The sequence below is a fragment of the Anabas testudineus genome, chromosome 9 (assembly GCF_900324465.2).
Source record: "Anabas testudineus chromosome 9, fAnaTes1.2, whole genome shotgun sequence".
Lineage (NCBI taxonomy): Eukaryota > Metazoa > Chordata > Actinopteri > Anabantiformes > Anabantidae > Anabas > Anabas testudineus.
Window position 1 is genome coordinate 13,714,820 of NC_046618.1, and position 21,405 is coordinate 13,736,224.

Genomic DNA, 21,405 nt, shown 5'->3' on the forward strand with positions numbered 1-21,405 from the left:
AAAAAGTATTTACAGAAATCAGTTCACAGAAGAATCCTAGTCGGGTTTTCATATCCACTCATGAGCGTTCGTCATCACTCACCTCGTTCACAGTAGGGTTCTCCATCTTCCAGGTGGAAAGTGTTGTTTCTTATTGGCTGCTGACAGTAAGCGCACAGAAAACAGTAGACATGCCAGGTCTGTTTGAGGGCATTTATCACCTCCTAGATGAAAATGCAAATAATGTCATTAGTGTGAATCATCATAGAACGTTAGGGCACTGGTTGTTAGTCAGTGGTAAGATCCAGACCTTAACCATAATGAGGAGACTTTAGGAAGAATGCTATGGTAATTTGCTTAATGTGACATAATTTCTAATGCTTGTATTATTATTTATTATTATCAATCTGTATTTGACCAAAATGGATGGATGCAGCTGTCTAACATGTAAAGAATGATGACATTTTCTCATGTCACAGTTAAATATTTCCTTTCTTTGCCAGGCCACATGACCCAGCTTAAAAGAGACATACAATAGTGCTTTCTTTCCCACCCTTAAACTGTGAGAGCAAGACAGGACAGAGAATCAATGGAAAGCTGGTGGGCCAGGGTAAAATGAAGGATTAGCAGAGAGAGGGTGAGAAAACAGGTTAATGAGAAGCCATAAGCTGGTTGAAGATGTGTGAGAAATAGAGAGTTGAAAGGGATTGGGCTAAAGAGGTTAGAACAAGTGAAGCATAAACATCAGGGCTGTTATAAGAGCAGGGATCTCAGCTTCTGATACTCATGTGTTCATGCTACACCTGCAGTTTCAAGGTTTTTATATTAAAAGTTAAATACAGTATCTTGCATTTTGGCAGTAAGTCATATAATCATTTCATGTCCGATAGTACTGGCTACCAAACTTTATTATGCAACCAATATACCACTTTAACTATAGATGGACACTTTGTGGAAAAGTGCACAGCACAAAAGACTAAGAATTACATTGACACTTTGTTAGGGGCTAACATGTACGCAGGTTTGAAAACTGTTTATTCTTTTCTAAGCATAAAGTTGAGTGAGATATTACAGAAGATACACTAAAACATAGCCAGCCAGCTAAAACGTAAAACTAGTAAAGTCAGATGATGGTACTTTGACAAATTTGTACTCATTGTCAGAAAGGATGACTACAGTATATATTTGTTTCAAAACAACAGGTAATGAGTTGGAAAAGCCACAATGTCAGCAGTTGTATAGCTTAATATCCCTCAGAAAACAGAAAAGAACAAACAAAATATTTGATAAATGCAATGATACCAATACATAAACAGCACATTAACACCAACCCTACTTCTCCAACTCACCCCCAGTATCTTGGCCTGGCAGCGGCTGCATGTTGGAGCGAAGAACTCTTCATAACAGTGTTCACAATAAACACATCCTTGTTCCTCCACAAAGCCTATATCTGCTAGGGATGTTCGACAGTGGGCGCAGTTAAATTCTTCCTTATGCCATGATTTCCCCATTGCTACCAGAAATGGCCCCCTGGAAACATAGAGAAAGTAGAGAGATAAAAAGTGAAATTCAACGTTCTTTAGCTTTTATTGCCATGTCTGCAAACATCTACGAGCGTGCAAGTCAGTAAAAAGTGACTGAATTAGTGAATTCTATTGTATACTGTATCTGGTATAGTAAAGAAATGAAGTAGTGTGGTTGAGAAACTCATCTAGACAAGTCATCTCAAATTGTTGTTTTTATTCTAAGAGGAAAAATCCAAGACTCCAAAGGTTTTATATTTATAATTATAAAAAAATTATCATTTTTCTATAATATCAGTCAATGTTCAACTATAAATTAACACAATGGCCACCAGTTAGAATTATGAGGCCACAGCAGAGGCTAAAACACTGCCTAGTACTGTAGTAACACAAGGACAAAAGTTGACTCCCAGTAGGTAAATAATTTCAGTAATGTCAGCTACACAGCAATATTGATTTCTATTTGATTAGAAGATTAGCTAACATATACACCTCAAGCTACTGGTCGTACCAAACCAAGACAGGTTGTACCAGCAAAACCTGAAGTACAGTATATTGAAATAAGAAAGGGTGCATTTTGTTGCTTGTCATGCCTACGTTTTATTTTTTTTTTTATGCAGAATTCTAATTATGTAGTGAATTAATTGTTTCAGTATTACTTCAGCATTATTATTAGTGTTATTGTGCTGTTCGCTAAAAGTCATTTCAGAAATTTTAGAAATCCAATCCTTTCTACTAGGCCTGTTTTGACCGTCTGCTTCCACTCAGACAGCACCTCAGCCCTATCCACTCTGATAATTGGGTAAAGACACTAATTTACTCCACACAATAGTTGTGCTTATCTGGCCAAAGTGTTGCAGTCATTAGCATGTCAGTAAACCTATCCTTAGTGATATATAATGTAAGGTGACACAAGCTGGAAGATAATGCTGAGGTTAAGGCAATCAGCTACTGGACAAGGAGAGACGTAGACAAAAGGAAGGAACAGGGAGAGAGGCTATGTTGTTGTGCTCCTGTATGCAACTCTGTGTGGCCTTTTATTTTAACTGTTATAGTACAAATATTATTTGTGTTATGTGTATTTTATCTAGATATTATATACAGTACAGCACTGTTCAAAAGCTTGGACTCACTTAGAATGACCTTGTTGTTGGAAGAAAAGACAATTTTTTGTCCATTAAATTAATGTTGAATTAATTAGAAATGCAGTGTACACATGTAACTATCACAGCTTGAAACAGGAAAGGCCTGTTATTAGCATTATATCTCGTCTCGTGTTTCTATAGCACATTGTCTTTGCTAAGGCACATTAGCATTATTTAAAAAGGCTAACAAATCTGTACAAAATCCATGTGCAATTATGTTACTACAGCTGAAAACTATTGTGCTGTAACTAGTCTTCTAGTTGAGTATTATAAACATCAGCAATTTTGGATTCAATTACAGACTCCAAATGGCCATAAACAAACTTCTCTTCTCTTCTGAAACTCATCAGTTTACACTTGTCAGAAATGAAGTCTATTCCAGCCAAGAAATTGCTAAGACTCTTCCTTTAACAGAGAAGTGCAAACTGGCTCTAAACAGAACAGAAAGAGGAGTGGGAAGGCCCAGTGCACAACTGAGCAAGAGGACAAGTACAGTAGAGGGTACAGTTTTAGAAACAGTCGCCTCCCAGGTCGTCAACAAACACCTTCTTCAACTACAATATTTCTCTGCACTTAAAAAAAAACAAAAAAACAATTGCACTTATACTCAATGAAACTGACATCCTTACTCTCCTTGGCTTAGATATTTGCTTTCTCTTACTAAGCATCTACCAAATAACTCAATGTAAATGTGAACTAGAATGCTCAAGGTTTGTAAATCTGTAATTGCTAAAATTTCAAGGATTTTTTGATAAAAGGAAAGTTTAAAGGAAACAGTTTATATTTCACTTAACAATTATTTCTTTCTTTGCTATATTTCGTATGTTTTCCAAATGTTCAGACAGTATTATATGTTTGTAAGATTTTGTATATCTTCCTATTGCATTTTTAAGTGAAGTGCAACATCCTTGTATAGTATGAACTACAGCTGGTGCAACGTAATTCCTCTTATCACAAGATCACTGCGGTCAGATCTTTGTTGGTCTACAGTTTCATGCAGAGATTATTTACTCAAGATGGTTTCAAGTTAATTATTTTAAGTGCCTAACTGGAGCATTAAATTATTAAGCAGTGGACATATTTTCCTTTCCTTTTTTTAATTTACTTAAGTATAAATTGTTGTCTGTGCAGCAAACTTGAAGAGATTGCCTATTTTTTGATTATCCTTATGCAACCATCATGAGTGAGATATGATGGAGGTAAACATTATGCATGTGCACTGTTTTCATTCACAGCTCTAACTATAACTGGTCATGACAACTTGCTTCCTTCCTGATTCCATGGGCTATTAATTATTTATTTATCTATTCCCATATTGCTGATTGCTAACTATAATTATACTCTACTATGCTACTAATGTATCATATGTTATAATGTGCAGTATAGAATTCTACATAATTATAATTTAGTAAAAAATACAAAATAGGAAAGTCACATAGACAGTTCAGGTAGACATTCTTAGGATGATAATAGACCTAATTAGCCACAGCATCTGACCCTCACCTGATAACCATGTTGCAGTGTGCACACATTGGTGTACGAGTCCCAGCAGGAATGTGTTCTGCCATCTGGACTAGGGTGTCCTCATCCTTAGGGTGGGGTTGAGGTGCAGGTCGAGCTGGCACAGGACCCCTTGGGACACTGGCAGTGCCATTACCCTTCATACCAAAGGATGGGGTGATTAAACCAGTTTGTGGACCTGCAGGAGTACAAAAGATAGAAGGAAGGCTATGTATATTGAAAAAAACCGACGACGTACAGAGATGGTGAAAGGACAGAGAAATACATGTGTTTACTTTTGGCAATACAAAATACACTGCCCATCCAAAAAAAAAGGTTAGACCGCCTTTAGCTTTGATCATGGCATACATTAATTGTGGCATTGTTTGGATAAGCTTCTGTCTCAGCATTTATTCCCGTCCAGAGTTGTTTTCATTTTTCACTAAGATCTTGTATTGATGAAGGGAGAGTCAGATCGCTGCACTCTGTGGTGGCCAATCCATGTGTGAAAATAATATGCCAAGCTCCCTGAACTACAGCAACCTCAGATCATAGCACTGCCCCTACAGACTTGTATGGTAGGCACTAGACATGATGGGTGCATCACTTCACCTGTCTCTTTTTTTACCCTGATGCACCCATCACTCAGGATAAATCTGGACTCATCAGACCACATGATTTTCTTCCATTGGACAGTTCTTAACACAGTTTTAGTAGTTTCAGCAATTTCCTTAGATGTTTTCTTTGCTTGATTCAACCATCTTCAAACATCATCTGGCCTTTCATCTAACATCCACGACCACATAATGTGTCTTCAGACATGTTTGGTTTAGAAATAAGAAGCTACTCACTGCATCAGTTTGGGTTAAATAACTTAAATCTAGACTTGACTTTTTTTTTTTTTTTTTTTGGGCAGTGTACTTTTTATACTTTATCTACAAAGAGACAGTGTATACTAGTAAACATTTCTGTAAAAGTACCAGAGTTAGCAGGACTGATTAGCACTCTGTCATGTGTTAGCAGGCCTCCTGTGTGTGTCTGTTTTTTCTTTCCAGGTGTGTAAATGATATGACCTCTACCCTGTATGTCTATACACCCTGCAGGTGTTATGGCGATGCACGACGGTGTCTCACTACTGTTGTCACAACCATAGATTCACCACATCAATCTTCAGCAACACAGAATGTTTCACTCCAACACATTCTCATGGTGTATGTGCATGCACCGAAAACACACAACCACACACACATAGACCACCAAGACGTTTCCTTAGCTAAAACCTAGACACCTGGCTAAACATACTGCTTGGCCTTTGATCTCCAAACTGTGGATGGAGATGTGTTTTCTTACATGTGTGTAAGGTGAGGGAAGGACTACGTTTGACTTTTGACTCAAACATTACATGTCATGTGTCTGTTTGGTTAAGGGCCAAGACTAGTAGAGCATTCATTTAACCGCTCCTCATAAAAAATAGAGGGCTTAAGTTGAAACATGTGTTTTTGCAGTCCTAGAAAGAGGCTAAAATACTACATTAAATATAAATATGTGTCAATGCCTCCCCACTATAATAACATTTATAACTGAAAGAAATGACTTTAATTTGAACCATGGCGATTTTTGGTCAAACAATTTTACACGTTTTGATGTTATAGCCTACTAGGGAAACTACCAATGATATCAGATTTCATAAGGTTGTATGTTGAAGATGAGGCAGATGAAGACATGGCGCGAGCAGGTAAGAGAAGGATGTTGGTGAATGGGTTTCAATCTGAATTTTAATAGTACAGATATTGTTTCAGAATGGGCATTAGCAACAAGTTACCGGTCTCTCGATAAGTGACTACATTTACGATTTATGTTACATCACAGAGAGAAAGTACGTTGAGAACCTGGAGAAACTGGAGTCAAATTTCTTGTTTGCGAAACACCCTCAGCCAATAAAACTGATTAGTAGACTAGAACTGGAGAAGAGGAGTAAAAACATTTTTAGCTATAATAAAAAAGCACAAATAAATAAAATATATTCATTGTATATACAAGGCAAATAGAATATTGAACAAAATAGAGACTCTCGAGTCTGTGGATGGAGTCTGGGCATTATATTGCAGCCCTGCGACTTGCCTTTAAAACTTTATTCTTAACTCCTGACAGGTCCCTTCAGTAAATATTATCTTTCTGACAGAATAGAACCGCTGCACGTGTGACTGAGCAAGGCGCCACAGGCAGAGCGGGGCCTTCTCGCCTGCCTAATGGGCTTCCACAGAAAAAAAAAAAAGACGAGAAAAGAAAAAGAAAGACTGCAATGACCTATTTCACAACATATGTCACGCTTCAACCATGGAAAATAAGGCGCTTTCCTCTTGCTAACTGGCTGCAACAACATTAGGTCCAACAGCAGTAAATCAGTTTCACACTATGGCAGGATTAGGACCCAAACTTTTTTTGGGTGTGTTTTTTAACTGTCGGGGAGATTTACAAATCAATCAAAATACATACTTAGAATAATATTTTGCTCAATTCCTATATGAAATGTAATATTTATGATTCAATTTAGAGGAGTCCTCATTTTGGATTTGTATGTGTTACCTGTGACTTGTGCTAAGAAAACAGCTTAAGCACCTTAGTCTGATTATACTCTACTAGTTTATTAAGTGAAAAAACACTTCATACTTCCGACAGTGAGAACAACTCACAGTGAGCCGTACAGGTATACTTTCTTTGGATTTGGCAGAATATGCTAGTTAATGAACTCCAGGTATTTTGTTATTATATGTGTTCACAAACCCAGTGCTCACTGTAAATTTGGTACTTCTATCATGAACACGTATACAACAGTGCCTACCTTGGGTTGCAGCAGGTCCCTTGATCATGGTCTTGACAACTGCAGACTCATGGCTGTTGAGCTCAGGTTCCTCAGTCTCCTCACTGTGCAGAGAGACATAACGGAAACACAAATGATACGCCTATAACTGAATGTTTGGTAACTAAAAACATAACAGAAGCAAAATATCAAATGTAAATGCTTAATAAACTCTATCAGCACTCAAGCAGACTGTGTATAATTCTGTTTATGTACTATATAGCATATATTTTATGTTCTTTATTTACAAAGATCTCATTCTTAGTGAAATATCTTTGAAGAAAAACGATAGGAAAAAAGCTCTTGCACAGATTCATTTTTCAAGAGTCTGTCATAATACAGTTTGAGAGATTCCAGACCACCTACCTGCTGACAGAGCAGAGAAAAATATGGTACCAACCAAAACACAGAATGCAGCTACAGCCAAAGCAGCACAGGACTCAACTCCGTGGTGCACCATCCTTTTTGTGAGTACAGTGTGCACAAATATGTTGCCCATGTGCCCCATTTACAGCAGGACACAGTCCAGGTCACTGGCCTTATGATGGATAGGAGACAAGCGAGTTTGTATAGCACTAATAATACAACACACCCATTCAGCACTGATGCCAGAATATCAATTCAAATGATTCAGCAGAGGATAATTGAGTACAGTGCAGTGAAATATAGCATGGTGTAATGAAAAAAAGTGCCTGGTCCAGATGTACTGCAGACAGATGCCAGACTACCACTACTAATGATGGAGGGCGACCAAGGTCTGACCACATTCATTTAACTCCTGTCAGTGAATTATTTGTCTAATTTTTGTGTTCAACACCTACTCTATAAACAGGTAATATTGCTGCCTCCCGCTTTGATATTTCTAAATATTCTCTCACAATACACAACATATGGGTTTCAGCATTTGTGATTGTAAAAAGCAAAGTGAATGGCTCCCCGTGGCAATATTGGCAGACCATTACCATGGGACCTGTAAATACTGTAAATAAAACACGCGCTTGAGTCAAAGGATAAGTCATTTGCTGTAAAATTTAGAGGCGATCACGTCAAGCGATGCCAAAACACTAATTCAAATAATGAAATAGAGAAGTTAACCGCATGGGACCAGGAGTGTTTCTCAGCTCTCAATGCAAAAGAGAAGGCTGGGACACAGGGTAAACATATCATCTGTTTTAAGGCAACACATATTTTGCCACATTTTGTCCACATGATGTAGCATTATTAAACAAATACATAAATACCAATAAAATATATATGAAATACATATTTCCATGAGGTGGTTTTTTTTGTAGGTTTGTTTCTCTCCACTCTCCACTGCCTTCTATAATGATGGAAAGTGAATAACATACAGTATCTACGAGCAACACGTGATGTGTGTTCATCAGCACCAGTCATGGAGCTTGGGTGGGCCAACAACCCCTTCCCAGACGTATTAAGGACGATGCCAACAGTTAAGTCAAGGCTGTCTTCCCCTTGTGCCTAGCTGTTGGGGGACTCACACAAGTGTTATGGCAACTGCAGTCATAGCTACATTGTAAGTTAGTGCCTGGTGAATGAAAGACAACGAGAGAGAGAGAGAGAGCGAAAGATGGAGGCTATGAGATGTAAATAGGCAAAGAGAGAGACAGAGAGAAAGAAGAAGAATGTCACACGTGTGTGTGTGCTGGCTTTACTTTAGTAGGTGCTGTGTTACAGCTGCCCGCCCACCTCTGCTGTGACATTCCTAGTGCACACGCACACACTTCATTTGAACATATGGGGCATCCATAACATAAAGTGGTCCCTGTAGAGCGAGCAGGGAGGTAGTTGTTTATCACACAGGCCTATCTGATACTGTGCACACTAACATCTTACACTGTATATACAACCAGAGACAGGATAGACAGCTGGCTGACAACTAATTACAATTCTATCACCTTCTTCAATGAGCCCCATTATTTTTTGACTAATGTGTTTCCCCTGCTAGAAGTCCTTTGACTGTATTTTCCCTTAACGTGCTCCAATTATGTTTGTAAATGTAAGAGATTAGTAACATTTACTATCCAAAAGATCTGATTAATTCCTATAAGTAATCTTACAACAGGTAGAATTAAATACACAAGTCACTGTTTAATGCTAATTCTCATTGTGAAACCTTTGCTCCAGAAGGTACCCAATATTTCACAAGAAAAAAGCAGGAAAAACCGTCAGAGTTTGGAAAAATTAATGATGTGTAACCAAAACATTTTTCTTTCATATAACTACTGTATAATCAGGTTGTCACTTGCTCGCATTGCTCTTAGAACCGCTGCGAGGGTCGAGAATTTGCAAACTGCTGTGAGAAAAAACTAAATTCGCCATTTTCCCTGGATAGAAACGGAAACAAACGGAGCGGCGCTGTAAAGAACAGGAAAAACCTCGTCCCCATCATGCTATTAGCCTATTAAACTTTGTGAGATTAAAGGTCATCTGTTCAAATTATCTCGGCGAACATTATCGTGGTGACGTGCATTCATGTTTACTGCCTAACAACAGGTGACAAATGGAGCAGGAAATAAGATGCTCCCTAGTCTTTCATTCATTAGAGCCACTTACGGCACAGCTCGTTAATATTCTCCACCAATCAGGCCAATTACACAGGCACTTAATTGTATTCAGCAAGACTGTGATTGGTTGATTAATGAACGTCTCCAGTGTTTTGATTCAATAGTAACCCGTTAGAGTGCTGACCATCTGGACGTACTGGGCTGCATATGAACCTTGTTAACTGAAGGGATAATTAAAGAGGGACAGGAGGAAGGGCGGGGAGAGGGACGCATTTATTTTTCAGTTTATCTTTCTCTCCTGTTCCGCCTTTGTATTCTACTGTTCTTTCTTATAAAACAAACCTTGAATTACACGCTACACACTTGAGTTGTACTGCATCATTATCCAATCAGCGGCCTTGCTCTCAATCACTATTGTTCTTTCTGTTTGTCTCATCTGAAGTCTATTTTCAGCAGTGTGCTGCTTAGTAATGAGATTTCTTGTTTGATGGTTTTTAAGCGATAATGAGGGAAAAGGGTACATTTCAGACACCCAACTGTTTACATATGTAAAGTAACCCCCCCCCCCCCCCCCCCCCCCCCGTGTGCGTATCACAAAGGAGGACTTGTTTTGTGCAGCTCGTAAATGTGTTGGTTTCGTCTGAACATTGAAAATGACAAATGGTCCATTAACATAGCTGAATACTGTCCAGCAGCTCTCTCCACCACACAACAGATGGTCTATAATTTAGTACTGTGATATTCTCTAGATCAAATTTAGTCCTCACACATTATATCACCCATGCATGGGCATTCACACACATGCAGTGACAAAGACATCCATCCATACAGACACCCACTCAAACTCTGTCTTTCTCTCTCTCCCTCTCTCACTTACACACACACACACATACGCACACACACACTTTTCATACTTCACGGTTTAAATGCGCGCAGTTGTGTCCACTAGTCAATGACTGATCTCTGTGAGATGCTGCCAAGTTGTTTCACAGTGACCACAGAATGTTATAGCTGCTATGCCTTGTCTCCACACAGACATATGGACTGTGTCCTTTAGTGCTGGCATGGCTCGAACAAACACGGCTTTTCCACTACCATGAATGTTACGCTCAGTGGGCCTTGATTACACCGTGGATTAAAACAGGTACGCTTCTAAACATTAGTTGTACTAGCAAAACATTTCTAGCACAAGAATGAATAAGTGTCCCCTTGCACAGAGCCCGGTGGTACGACAAATAAAATGTGCTACATTTGTCTGCCTATGTTTGCCTGTTTCATTTGTTGGATGATGACTGCTATTAACTTGAAGGTGCATGCATCACGAACCAATGAAGACTCCACATATTACATTTCATTATTTATGATCAACATTATTTTTGTACAGCACCCTTTCCCGGACCAAGATGTGGACAAAACAGTATTTAAAAACATAAATGTGCATGCTTGAGTTTAACAGCGTTTGTTGAAATTGTGTAAAACAGCAGTTTTCAAGCAGTCGAGGCCATTATAGACAAATGTTGTGCTGGTCTTTCTGTGTCTGTCTACCTCTTGTTCTTGGGAAGGTGCTGTTCAATGATGCTACAGTGCTTCTTCTTCCTCAAGAGATCAGTGTAGTGTGAGCTATTGGAGTGACGCCCATGGCGTCAAATAAGGACACTGCCTTCTTAGGCCAAGGACAGCTCTGATCATTTGTTTTGACCAAGTGAGGACACATTGAGGGAATAGACACAGGACAATGACAGCAAAATGCAAATTGTGAGAATAATCAACATCAATCAATGAAAAATATAAGAAAAAACAGTAGCAATAGCAGTAGTCAGTGAAAAGGAAAAGGAGGTTGACAGGAATAGGTGAAGCACCAACAAAGTATGCTGGACCATGTACCTTGCCTGCACTGGACTATGGCCCTCAGCATGTGAATGTTGTGTTTGGGGGCACTAAGGGTGACGGAAATAGGTCAAGTGGCTGCCCTGGGCAGGTGTTCCAGAGGATTTGACAGAAAGTCTCTCCTTTTTACAAATGCACACAGTAAGACAATATCAGTAAGGGGGTCCACCAGACAAAAAAAAAAAAAAAAATGCAGCAGCACGTCTTATTTTTGATCAGCCAAAAAGGACACAGCTGCCCGCATCAGGTTCAAACCCTGACCCTTAGGGTGGTCAACTCGACAACACCGGCCTACCTGAACTCCCTGATCCAGGTCTACAATCCTTCTTGCTCACTGCGCCCTGCAAACCAACGACATCTTGCGGTCCCATCACTTCACCTTAAAAGATCCCAGTCTAAACCTTTCACCTCTGCGGTTCTACAATGGTTCAAAAACTTGCTGAAAACAGCAAAGTTTGTTTAATTATTCCTATTGCTAGTGAATCTGAGGTGAATTAATGTTTAGTTCCTGTAATGATTAAACATGTTACAGCCATGTACCTGCCTGTTTTGGACTGTTTTGGTAGAGACTATGTATGTATGTATATCATATGCTCATGTTTGATTTTTGTCTCAAAATTAAGGGACAAAGAGAGGAAAGACAGCACATGTTGTAAAGATAGTTTATGATATTACATAAAATGAATAATGTCCTGTCACTGAAATGTTTTCTTCATGTACATCAAGTATTATAAATTTCGTGCAGCACCTGTCTTGATGCAAAACACAGAACCGCACGGTTGTAGGACACAAACTTGTCTGAGTTTGTGCTTCCCTCTAGTGGTGTCAAACATGAACTGCTAGACCAAGGTAGTTAATTAAATAAATAAATAGATAAATGAATGAATAGTAATATGAGGTAATACTCTAAGGTTTCATATAACATCCCAATCCCTGTGTACTTTTCAGCAGTGGGCAACTGAAAGCCACGAGGATCAGAAGAGCCCTCTGGTGCTTGGTTTGGTGCTGGTAAAGAGCTGCTACCACATGAGGAACATACTCCTGTTGTTTGTGTACAAAATACACTAAAAACAGGTGAAAAGGGTGGTGCAAGTGTGGGCGCAAACAGGACTGGATACAAGTCAGGAATAGGGAGTGAAGTGTGGTGAAATGACTCCACTCACGCTCACGCTAATGAATAGTTCCTGTTAGGCAAATATTTTGGCAGCATTTGATTAAACATGTTCACAGAATTTGAATATGACACTGGGATGGAACACATTGTGCTCTCAATTTTGAATGTTTAGGAGGCGGTCTGGAAATGAGAACACGGTTTGGGATTGTATACTGCCCTTCCCTGGCCTCTGCTGACTTGGCTGATGCTCCTCCTGTCTGTAGCTGTGGTTGGCCACAGAACATCATGATATATTTACCTACTTGGTCATAAGACTGATGTGCTCGAGCTCTGTCGCTGGTACATTACGGAGAATAATGACATTGGGTTAACACTCTTCTGTGAGATGCGTTATTTGGTGTGTTTTGCATTAACATAAAGTAAGGTTAAGGTTTGTTTTAGCAGAGACAAGTCAATGTGAAAAAGTTCAGTAAATGCACTTCTGAAAAAAGTGCCACGGGTTCATGTAAAGATTTGTACCTGACCTGCCCACTGTTTGTTTCAGAGTCAGTGAGAGAACTATAAGAAGAAAGAGTGGTGAAACCAAGGAAGGAAAGGAAAGAAGAGGAAGAATAAAGGAAGCAAAGGGACATGAATAAAACAAAACAAGAGAAACGGAAACAAGGAAAAAACTTGATGACTTTATTAGCTACAATATAGAATAATACTCAATAATCAAACTGGAAACACAGGAGAGAAGTTTCTGCCAGTAAATGAGCAGCTGTGTTCAAAATGCAACACTGGTAAAATCTACAAGAAACTATAATTAACATGAACCTCTCCTACTGGAGGTAAACATGGGGATGCAGTACAGTAAATGTAAAGGCACTGGAGAATATTTTACATAGCATGGGACTCTTTACTCAAAATAAGTTTGCATAATATGTCATTATAGTATTTATAGTCACTCTGAACACAAGGCTCAACAACCTGCTACCTTTATACCTGATACCTTATACCTTCAATCTTTACTGTTACATCCATGCAGCATTTAAGCTGTTGATTTATATATATATTTACTATACATACATGCATGACAAGTTGAAATAGTTTTCAGATGCCACTTGATTTAAAGTAACTGTCGTAATAAAATAGTTCCAATGCTAATTGATGCAACAGATGTAAACAAGCCATTCGAGCTTTGATACATGTTTGAAGTGTCTTTTCATCCACATTCAACAGAGTTCAGTTAACATTATGAAACATATATAAATGGCTGATGCATCCCTTCAAATCACACATCCTCCTCCTTTTGCTACATCACAATTGTATAGAATCAAACAAGAGTGAAACAACAATGTAGTAATAAGAATAATTTAGTTGGACTAAATCATGGGATGGGAGTTTGTCTCTTTGGAAATTTGAACTATCGAGCATCATCCTCATATTCTGTTTTTAATATGTTTGTAAACCTAACGGGAGATGTGGACTGAGAGCTGTATTTTTGTACTGAACATGTTTAGACTACCAGATTCCTTAGGATTTAAAGGTTTTAATTGAAAACTTGAGCTTGATTACTTGTCTCTTATCTCGGTGTGGCGGTTGAATATGATGCCACAGACACAACCACACAAGGATTGAGGAGACAACATATCTAATACAATGTTATTTCTCACTTCAAGATTAATGTTTGAGCATACTAAGATATCAGTGAAGTCACTAGTGATGATTCACATGTGCACAAAAGGATGTGAAGCAATGCAGTCTCATCAATCTCGAAACGTGTGTAGAATACGTGGAAGTGGAAATACACAGAAATGTGTGGATTTCCACATTGAAACCTTTGGAATCAGTGAAGTGGGCCCAACACAGAAACAATAAAGATTGAATGAGGCCAGCAGAGTGCAGGCACACAACACTGAAGGATAACTGCACTCACACACCCACACACACACTCAGTCTCCAACAGTTCCTTTACAAGCACTCACAAGAGGACGCTTTACTTTCTGTATTACAGTCCACAGCCCAGTTCATTAGCAACCGTCTACAGAAGTCCAACCGATGCAGCGTACAGTATACACAGGTAGACAGACGCACACAGATGCAATCTCACACACTCGCAGTCTACTGAACATTGAGGGTGCGAGCGGACACTCCGTGGTGCCAGTCTCTCAGCTCGTGGTACTTAGGGCCAACGACCAATCGAGTGGTGGTCTTGTTCACTCTGCCATCCAGCACACGAGAGTAAGGGGAGAGAAAAGCACACCAAAGGAGAGAGAGAAAAGAGGGATTTAGGAAAAGTAGATATTGATGAGACACACTGTAAGCCAAGCCACAGGAAAAGCTTGATGACACAAAGAGCTGTTGCCATAAATAGTTGAAGAAACATCTGTATCTAATGGAATGACAGGAAATTACAGAAATCAATACAGAGAAAGAGAGAAAGGTGAGCTATGAGGATGAACCCTGTGTGCTAGAGGCCACTGTCGTTGTGAGATAAAAAAATAAACACTAAAGCCACACACAAACACCCGCAGCAGTGTGATTGCACGTTCACGTGAGTGATTACAGACACACAGTGATCACGAAACACCGGGAGGAATGAGCGGGCGATGAATCACGTCACGCCGAGAACAAGACCACAGCCAAGCCATGATTGCCAGAAACACAATCGCTGGTAAAACAACATGCAGCAACGCAATGCCGTCACATCCACGACCAAATGCACAAACAGCAGCGAGGAGCACACACCCCCTTTACAAAAAGCTACACTTTGATTGATACAGTAAGCACAGACGGAGGACGCAGCTGCTGACATGATGATGTTAAAAAATCAACAATCTAAGATTTTAACCAAATTGCTTTGAGAGTTTTTAAGAACTGACTGAGGTCTGGATTTTGACTTAATGGATCAAATGCGCTCCTTCCTCTGCTGTCTAGACAGGAAGAGCACGGACAGCATCATCAATATAGGTGCCAGAATTGTGCCACAGAGATTTAATCACATTTTCTGTTGCTGCACAAAAGTAGCCACGAATGAGCAGTTAAATAAAACAACGGGATGAAAATCAACTGAAAGGATGAGATTTTCTGTATTGACACTCCATGCAATGCAATTTTACAAACTGTAACAAAGAGAGTGGTGGGAGGACTGAGGGTTATTCTTTGGCCATGCACTTACTTTGTCTTCTTAGATTTGTCAGCTTCCTCTTCAGCAGCTACAAGAGAAAAAAGACATATTAGTGTCCTATATTTTCTATTTTCTGACCTATGAATATGGAGAATCACCTGTACTCAGGTATTTTTGTTCATTAGTGTTCAGGTGCACTAACAACTGTCTCGGTATTGACTTTGAGATAGTCACTGTTTGCATCACTATTGCTGCTATGTACCATGCTCAGTTCCAGTGATCTGGGCCAGAATCTTGAAGGATCTGGACTGGGTAGTGCCGGTGCGTGGGCGCCAGTCCTCCGTGTCCTCCATTATGCGCTTCCTACTGGCATCAGCATGAGTGGGCACATGGTAAAAATGGATGTCGGTGTCCACAATGTGTTTCCTGGGAACTCTGGATGGACAGGACAGATGACATCAGCAAATTTCCCTTTGATTTAACAGTCACTCTCATATTTAATCAACAGAGATGAAGACTGACGTCATTTTCTTAGAACAACTATAAGTTAATTAAATTAAATGATGAACAGGACTCATTAAAACATATACTTCTATACATCGCATAAGTGTAAGTCAATAGTAAAAACAATACCACTATTCACCAAAATGTGTGAGGTCAAGCATGTTTAGTGTTCAATTAAGTTACATCCAGTCAAGAATTTTAAATTAATATCCAGTTTGTGTGCTGGTATTATTGTTTATATAGACAGAACAATTGAATGAAGATGGTTAGATGGTTACAGGTTACATGAAAAGTGAAAAGATGGAACTGTTGACTAGATAATGGGGGTAAAAATCACACCACTCTGTTAAATGTATCTGTCATGTATATGTCTGGATTTGTGCCACTCTGATACCTTGGTGGCGGAGGCTTTCTTGAAAACCAAATCACAGAGAAAAACAGGACAGAAGATAACATGACACACAAAATAACAGAAAACAGAAAAATAAAACAGTAATATTCACGATAAAAAGACAAAAGACAAAAGACTTATTATTATGAGACTTACTTCAAAATACTTTGAGGCCCACTGAATTGAAGGTAAAGAAAGAAGACAGAGAAATGTGAGGGTGTTAGGTTTGTAAAGAATTCACTTAAGGTACAGTTGGTAGAAAACAGACGGACGAAAGTACAAAAGATGTTAAGAAGGTCTGGACCACAACAGCCCTGCATGCACAACAGAAGCCAGAGTACCCACAGTGACATGTACAGTGTATTTACATAAATAACATCGAGGAGAGTAAATATTCTAAACGAGCCAGTTCCATTTTCCACCACACTGTGGTGCTGTTGAATTGTTTGGATTACCATTATCATCATTTGGATACCTTGAAATAAAATATTATTTTGAGTTTTGTTTTTTAATGAATTAACAACGAAGGGCAACCACTTCTGCTTTGATTAGTGTGCAGCATAATTATGACTCAACATGTGTGGTTTGAGGGACTGAGTGAAAAGTATCTGCAGTCTTCCTCGGCAACAGGGTGCTGACAGACGTCTTAATAATTGGCTGTCAATAAATCAACTCCTAGGACAAATATACACACATACACACACAGAAGTATCAAAGACTTTTCGGGCGCTGCTGTCAATAACTCAGCTATAAATACATCCATCCGTCAACACACTCACCTAGCAATTGATTTATGAGTGAACTATTCCTTCAACACATTCCTGTCATAGCAGCAGCTATGTGGGAGTGTTGACAGCACCCTGTGAGCCTGGTCACACACTTACTGTAGTTACACCAAGCATCTCACATTGTAACATTGTTGTGCCTGTGTGTGTGTGTGTGTGTGTGTGTGTGTGTGTGTGTGTGTGTGTGTATGTTTGTATGGCTATTCATTGTGAGGACCAGCATGAATTTTGAGGACATTTTTACAAAGTGAGGACATTTTAGCCAGTCCTCACAATGAGAAGGTTGTTTAAAGAGCAAATTTGGGTTAAGACTCAGTTTAGGGCTAAAATCTGGTTTTGTTAAAGTTGTAAAGTTTATGGTGAGGCATTTAGTTGTGATGGTTAGGGTTAGGGTAAGGCAGTACATGTGATAAATTAAAAATTAGCATGGCCTACGCAATAGTAGGGGGTTAGGGAATGACTTAAGATGTCAATGAGTGTCCTCACACTGACTGCCATACAAAAATGTGTGTGCGTGCATGTGTGCGTATGTGTTTCCCAGTCTGTCAATATAAATATTCAGATTTCATTTTCTGATTAAATAAATACAGTACATGTACTAATTAAAAAACTGAACAATGTAACATTATTATTAGTAGTAGTAGTGTTATTAGTGTTATTATTAAATTATGATGAGGTCTTAACACAAATGACTTTAAAACATAAGTAGGAACTGTAATATAAAATGTTTAATACACAAAAGTCATTTCAGCTAGAAACTATTATGTACATGCATGCACATGTCATGACGCAACAGGCACACAGATATAAAGACGGACAAAAAGGAAAACAGGTAGTCAAACATGCTTCAGAGACTAACTTTGTGACTGGAGGAGGTGCTGCAGTCTGCAAAGCAGAAAAACAAGGATTGAAAGGAAGAGAGGAAAGACAGAACGCTGACATACTGAGTATGTCTGAAATGATGCCATGTCACAGTAAAAACATTGAAAGCTGCAGTTCAGAAAATCCCTCTGAAACGAAGCACACAGTTCATTTTCAGCATGCAAACAAGCAAACTAGATGCAAGATGGACAACATGTCTCAGTAAAATATAAAATAAATAAATAAAATATCTGCTGCTATGTGAAGATAAAATCTATTAAATGTGTTGAATGTCATCTGTGATACTCAGTAAAGGCTATGTACCCCGCTGAAATGCATCTGGCATATGTTTTTCGTGTGAGCACGACTGCATGGTGTAAGATCACTGGTGTCTGCTGAGTCTCACAGAAAGAGAAACCAAAAGGAACCAACCTCCTTTGGTCAGTGTCTTTGCCAGAGAAAAGACCAAACAGACAGTATAAACATGAAATGAATAGTGACATTGTGAGACACTAAGAAAAAAAGAATATTTAGTCCATATGGCATGTTGAGTGAAATACATCAAAAACATCAATGTATATGTTTTAAGAAGAATAGAAAAGAATGATGGGACAAGTGAAGAAAGATGGAGCGATGGAGGGGTGTTAGTCCGTGAGGATAGGCAGCGTCTGTGTTAATCTACACAGATTCGGGGTCGAAAACTTGACTGGCTGAGTGATTTGAAGAGAAAACCGTACAGCTTGAGTTACCAACACAGGCTATATATATACACAGCTTAGTCATAGCATCATAGCATAGTTATACTCACTATGTCTCTGGAGAGGGGGGAGTTAGTGTTGAGACAGAAACAGAGGGGCAGATAAGATGATGGTGGGAATTATGTTGAGAATGACAGGAAGAATAATAATAAGAGAGGAAACATAAAAATGATGAATTACTACATATAGAAAGAAAAAGAGGAGGAACAGAGCAGAAACGGGGATGGTTTTTCACTCAGTAGTTTAGTTAGGAGTTTTCTTCAAATGATTTTGGCCATTAATACTTCTAGTTATAATGTGGTGCTGTCAAATAAGGGTTCTAAAATATTTTAATATAATGCATGATAACAAAATTCACTTCTCTACCATCTTCAAGAAAGTAAATGTGATTGTGAGTTTAAATGCGTACCAGTAGATTATAAGGGGAAAAGGTATTTTAGTATCTTTAAGTGTTAAGTTTTAACCAGTAGGAACTTGAGATGATGTTTTACTGGGCACTCCATTATTTTAAGAGGATCCGAAATCTCAGAGGCATCGTCATTAGACCTGTCCTGGTAGCTCACTGTTCTCAACACAGCGTGTATCAAATTCATTTAGTTTTAATCATTTGATCATCATCAATCCACCAATAGACAAATGATTTGGAAGAACTTTGAGAAACACGGCTAAGATTTGTAAGTTGGGTCATTTGAAGCTGATCAAGAGCTGAATGGAATAAACAAAACAGTCTGGGGCATAAACTTTGAGACAGGTTTGGGATAAATCATAACAGAAGTGTATTTCTGTAACCATAAATCTGTCTAACTTAAACAGAGACTGAGCACAGACTTCAGAAGACTAAACTGATGCCTGTTTTCCAGTTGTATGTATGATTCTGAGAGCAAATCATCAACATACAGAGTAAAACTAGGTCAGAAATGATGGAGCAGATATTCGACTAGTCAGTGAGCTTATCTTGACATCTTGGAGAGAAATGAGATGGAGAAAGCAAAGGCGCTATCGTTCGATTGGCTGGAGACACCGCCACTCACCCATTAAACTGCAGTGGCAAGGCTCCACCCTGATTTTCCATTAGGCCACGCCTCTGCCCCATGGCCACCTCACAAGCGTTCTCAGTGGAGTAGAGGTTGATTGGCGTGTTATACACCGAAGGCTGAGGCGGCACGAGGACAGGTGGCGAGGAGGGGAAAGAGGAAGGGTAAGAGACAGGAGGAGGAGGTGGAGGTGAAGGACTGGTGTAGGAGGAGGCTGGAGTGAAGGCAGAACATGGAGAGGGGATAAAAGCAGCCAATGGTGACTGTGAAGAAGGGTAATCACTGTCTGACCCGCAGCTCCCGTTAGGTCGGGGGGCTTTATAGTAAGGAACAGTTGGGTGGGAATGGGATGGTGGAGGAGGATGGGTGAGGGCCACGGGTTTTACGATGTCTGATCTGTCGTCCTATCGGAATGAAAGACAAACGTGCACACACACACACATGTAAATCACATCACAGCATGCAGTATACTGATGCCGCCCAGGTTATGGAGACGTCACAATGTCCAAATTTCAATGTTTGATTTTATTTTAAAATAGCTTTAAAAAGCCTAAATGGCCACATGTGTAAAGTGCTATTTAGTTTTATTGGAACAGGGAAACATCAGTATTCAGCAATTTAGTCAAAATAATAATAAATAAATAAATTAATTAATAAATAACTATGGCATCGTTTCAGAGGGTGTAATAATTACATTTTTCAATGCTAAAGCATTTAAAGCACATAAAATAAGCAACCCCGGGTGAATTTAATTGTCATATAAATATTGTTTTGACAAATTATTACATGATTTTATGAAAATATGTATGATGAAACATTTAATATGATATCTATTCTTCTATAATTGATTTATTCACCTGAGGTTCCTAACACATTACACATTAATGTTATATTTCTTGTATCTGTTAAACAAACATGCTGCGTTGCTGTATTGATAGATTGACATGCTGCGTTACAGTACCTTTGGTGCCACAGGAGGTGGTCTGGGAACACTGGATGCCCTGGAAAGAAACGAAAGAGAAGCTACATGAGTGATGTTTGAACCACCCCAATTCTCTTGTCAGTGTGTCATTTTCAAAGTTATATATCTTTAATTCATCATTCCTGTTATAGATGTACGTGCCTGTTACTCTCACTGTGTTGTTGATATTTATAGAGCCACTCAAAATTGCCAAGCCAAGCTGCGAAGTTTTCTGATCTTACTGAGATTGAGAGAAATGATGGTTCTGCTGTTTACCACTAAACCTGAGCTCTCAGCAGAGACATCAACATGGAGAGGTTTCTCCAGTCAGCTAACATAGAATCCAAAACTGCATCGCCCTGTTTGTGTCAAACTATGAAACTTGATCAAACTAAGTTGCTGGATCTGAAAACTGTGTCCTCTGTCAGCGTACATGTACGTCTGAAGGCTGTTTTTAGTCTGCAAAGAC

At 39.1% G+C, this 21,405-nt stretch overlaps 1 protein-coding gene across 3 annotated transcripts in view; it reads right to left on the minus strand.

Annotated features, from left to right (window-relative positions):
• pdlim5a (PDZ and LIM domain 5a) overlaps positions 1-21,405 on the minus strand; it is a 50,044-nt gene that overhangs the window by 2,802 nt on the left and 25,837 nt on the right. The window contains exons 4-13 of one of the 3 annotated variants that reach the window (XM_026343933.1): positions 20,937-20,976; positions 18,182-18,207; positions 16,694-16,714; positions 16,541-16,558; positions 15,905-16,077; positions 15,694-15,730; positions 6,990-7,072; positions 4,151-4,346; positions 1,329-1,509; positions 83-203 (exon numbers count right to left, since the gene is read on the minus strand). In XM_026343933.1, the coding sequence (XP_026199718.1) occupies positions 83-203; positions 1,329-1,509; positions 4,151-4,346; positions 6,990-7,072; positions 15,694-15,730; positions 15,905-16,077; positions 16,541-16,558; positions 16,694-16,714; positions 18,182-18,207; positions 20,937-20,976 (896 nt within the window). Of the gene's footprint in view, positions 1-82; positions 204-1,328; positions 1,510-4,150; positions 4,347-6,989; positions 7,073-15,693; positions 15,731-15,904; positions 16,078-16,540; positions 16,559-16,693; positions 16,715-18,181; positions 18,208-19,972; positions 20,380-20,936; positions 20,977-21,405 lie in introns of all 3 variants that reach the window. The other 2 variants (XM_026343934.1, XM_026343932.1) reach the window with 2 other exon arrangements.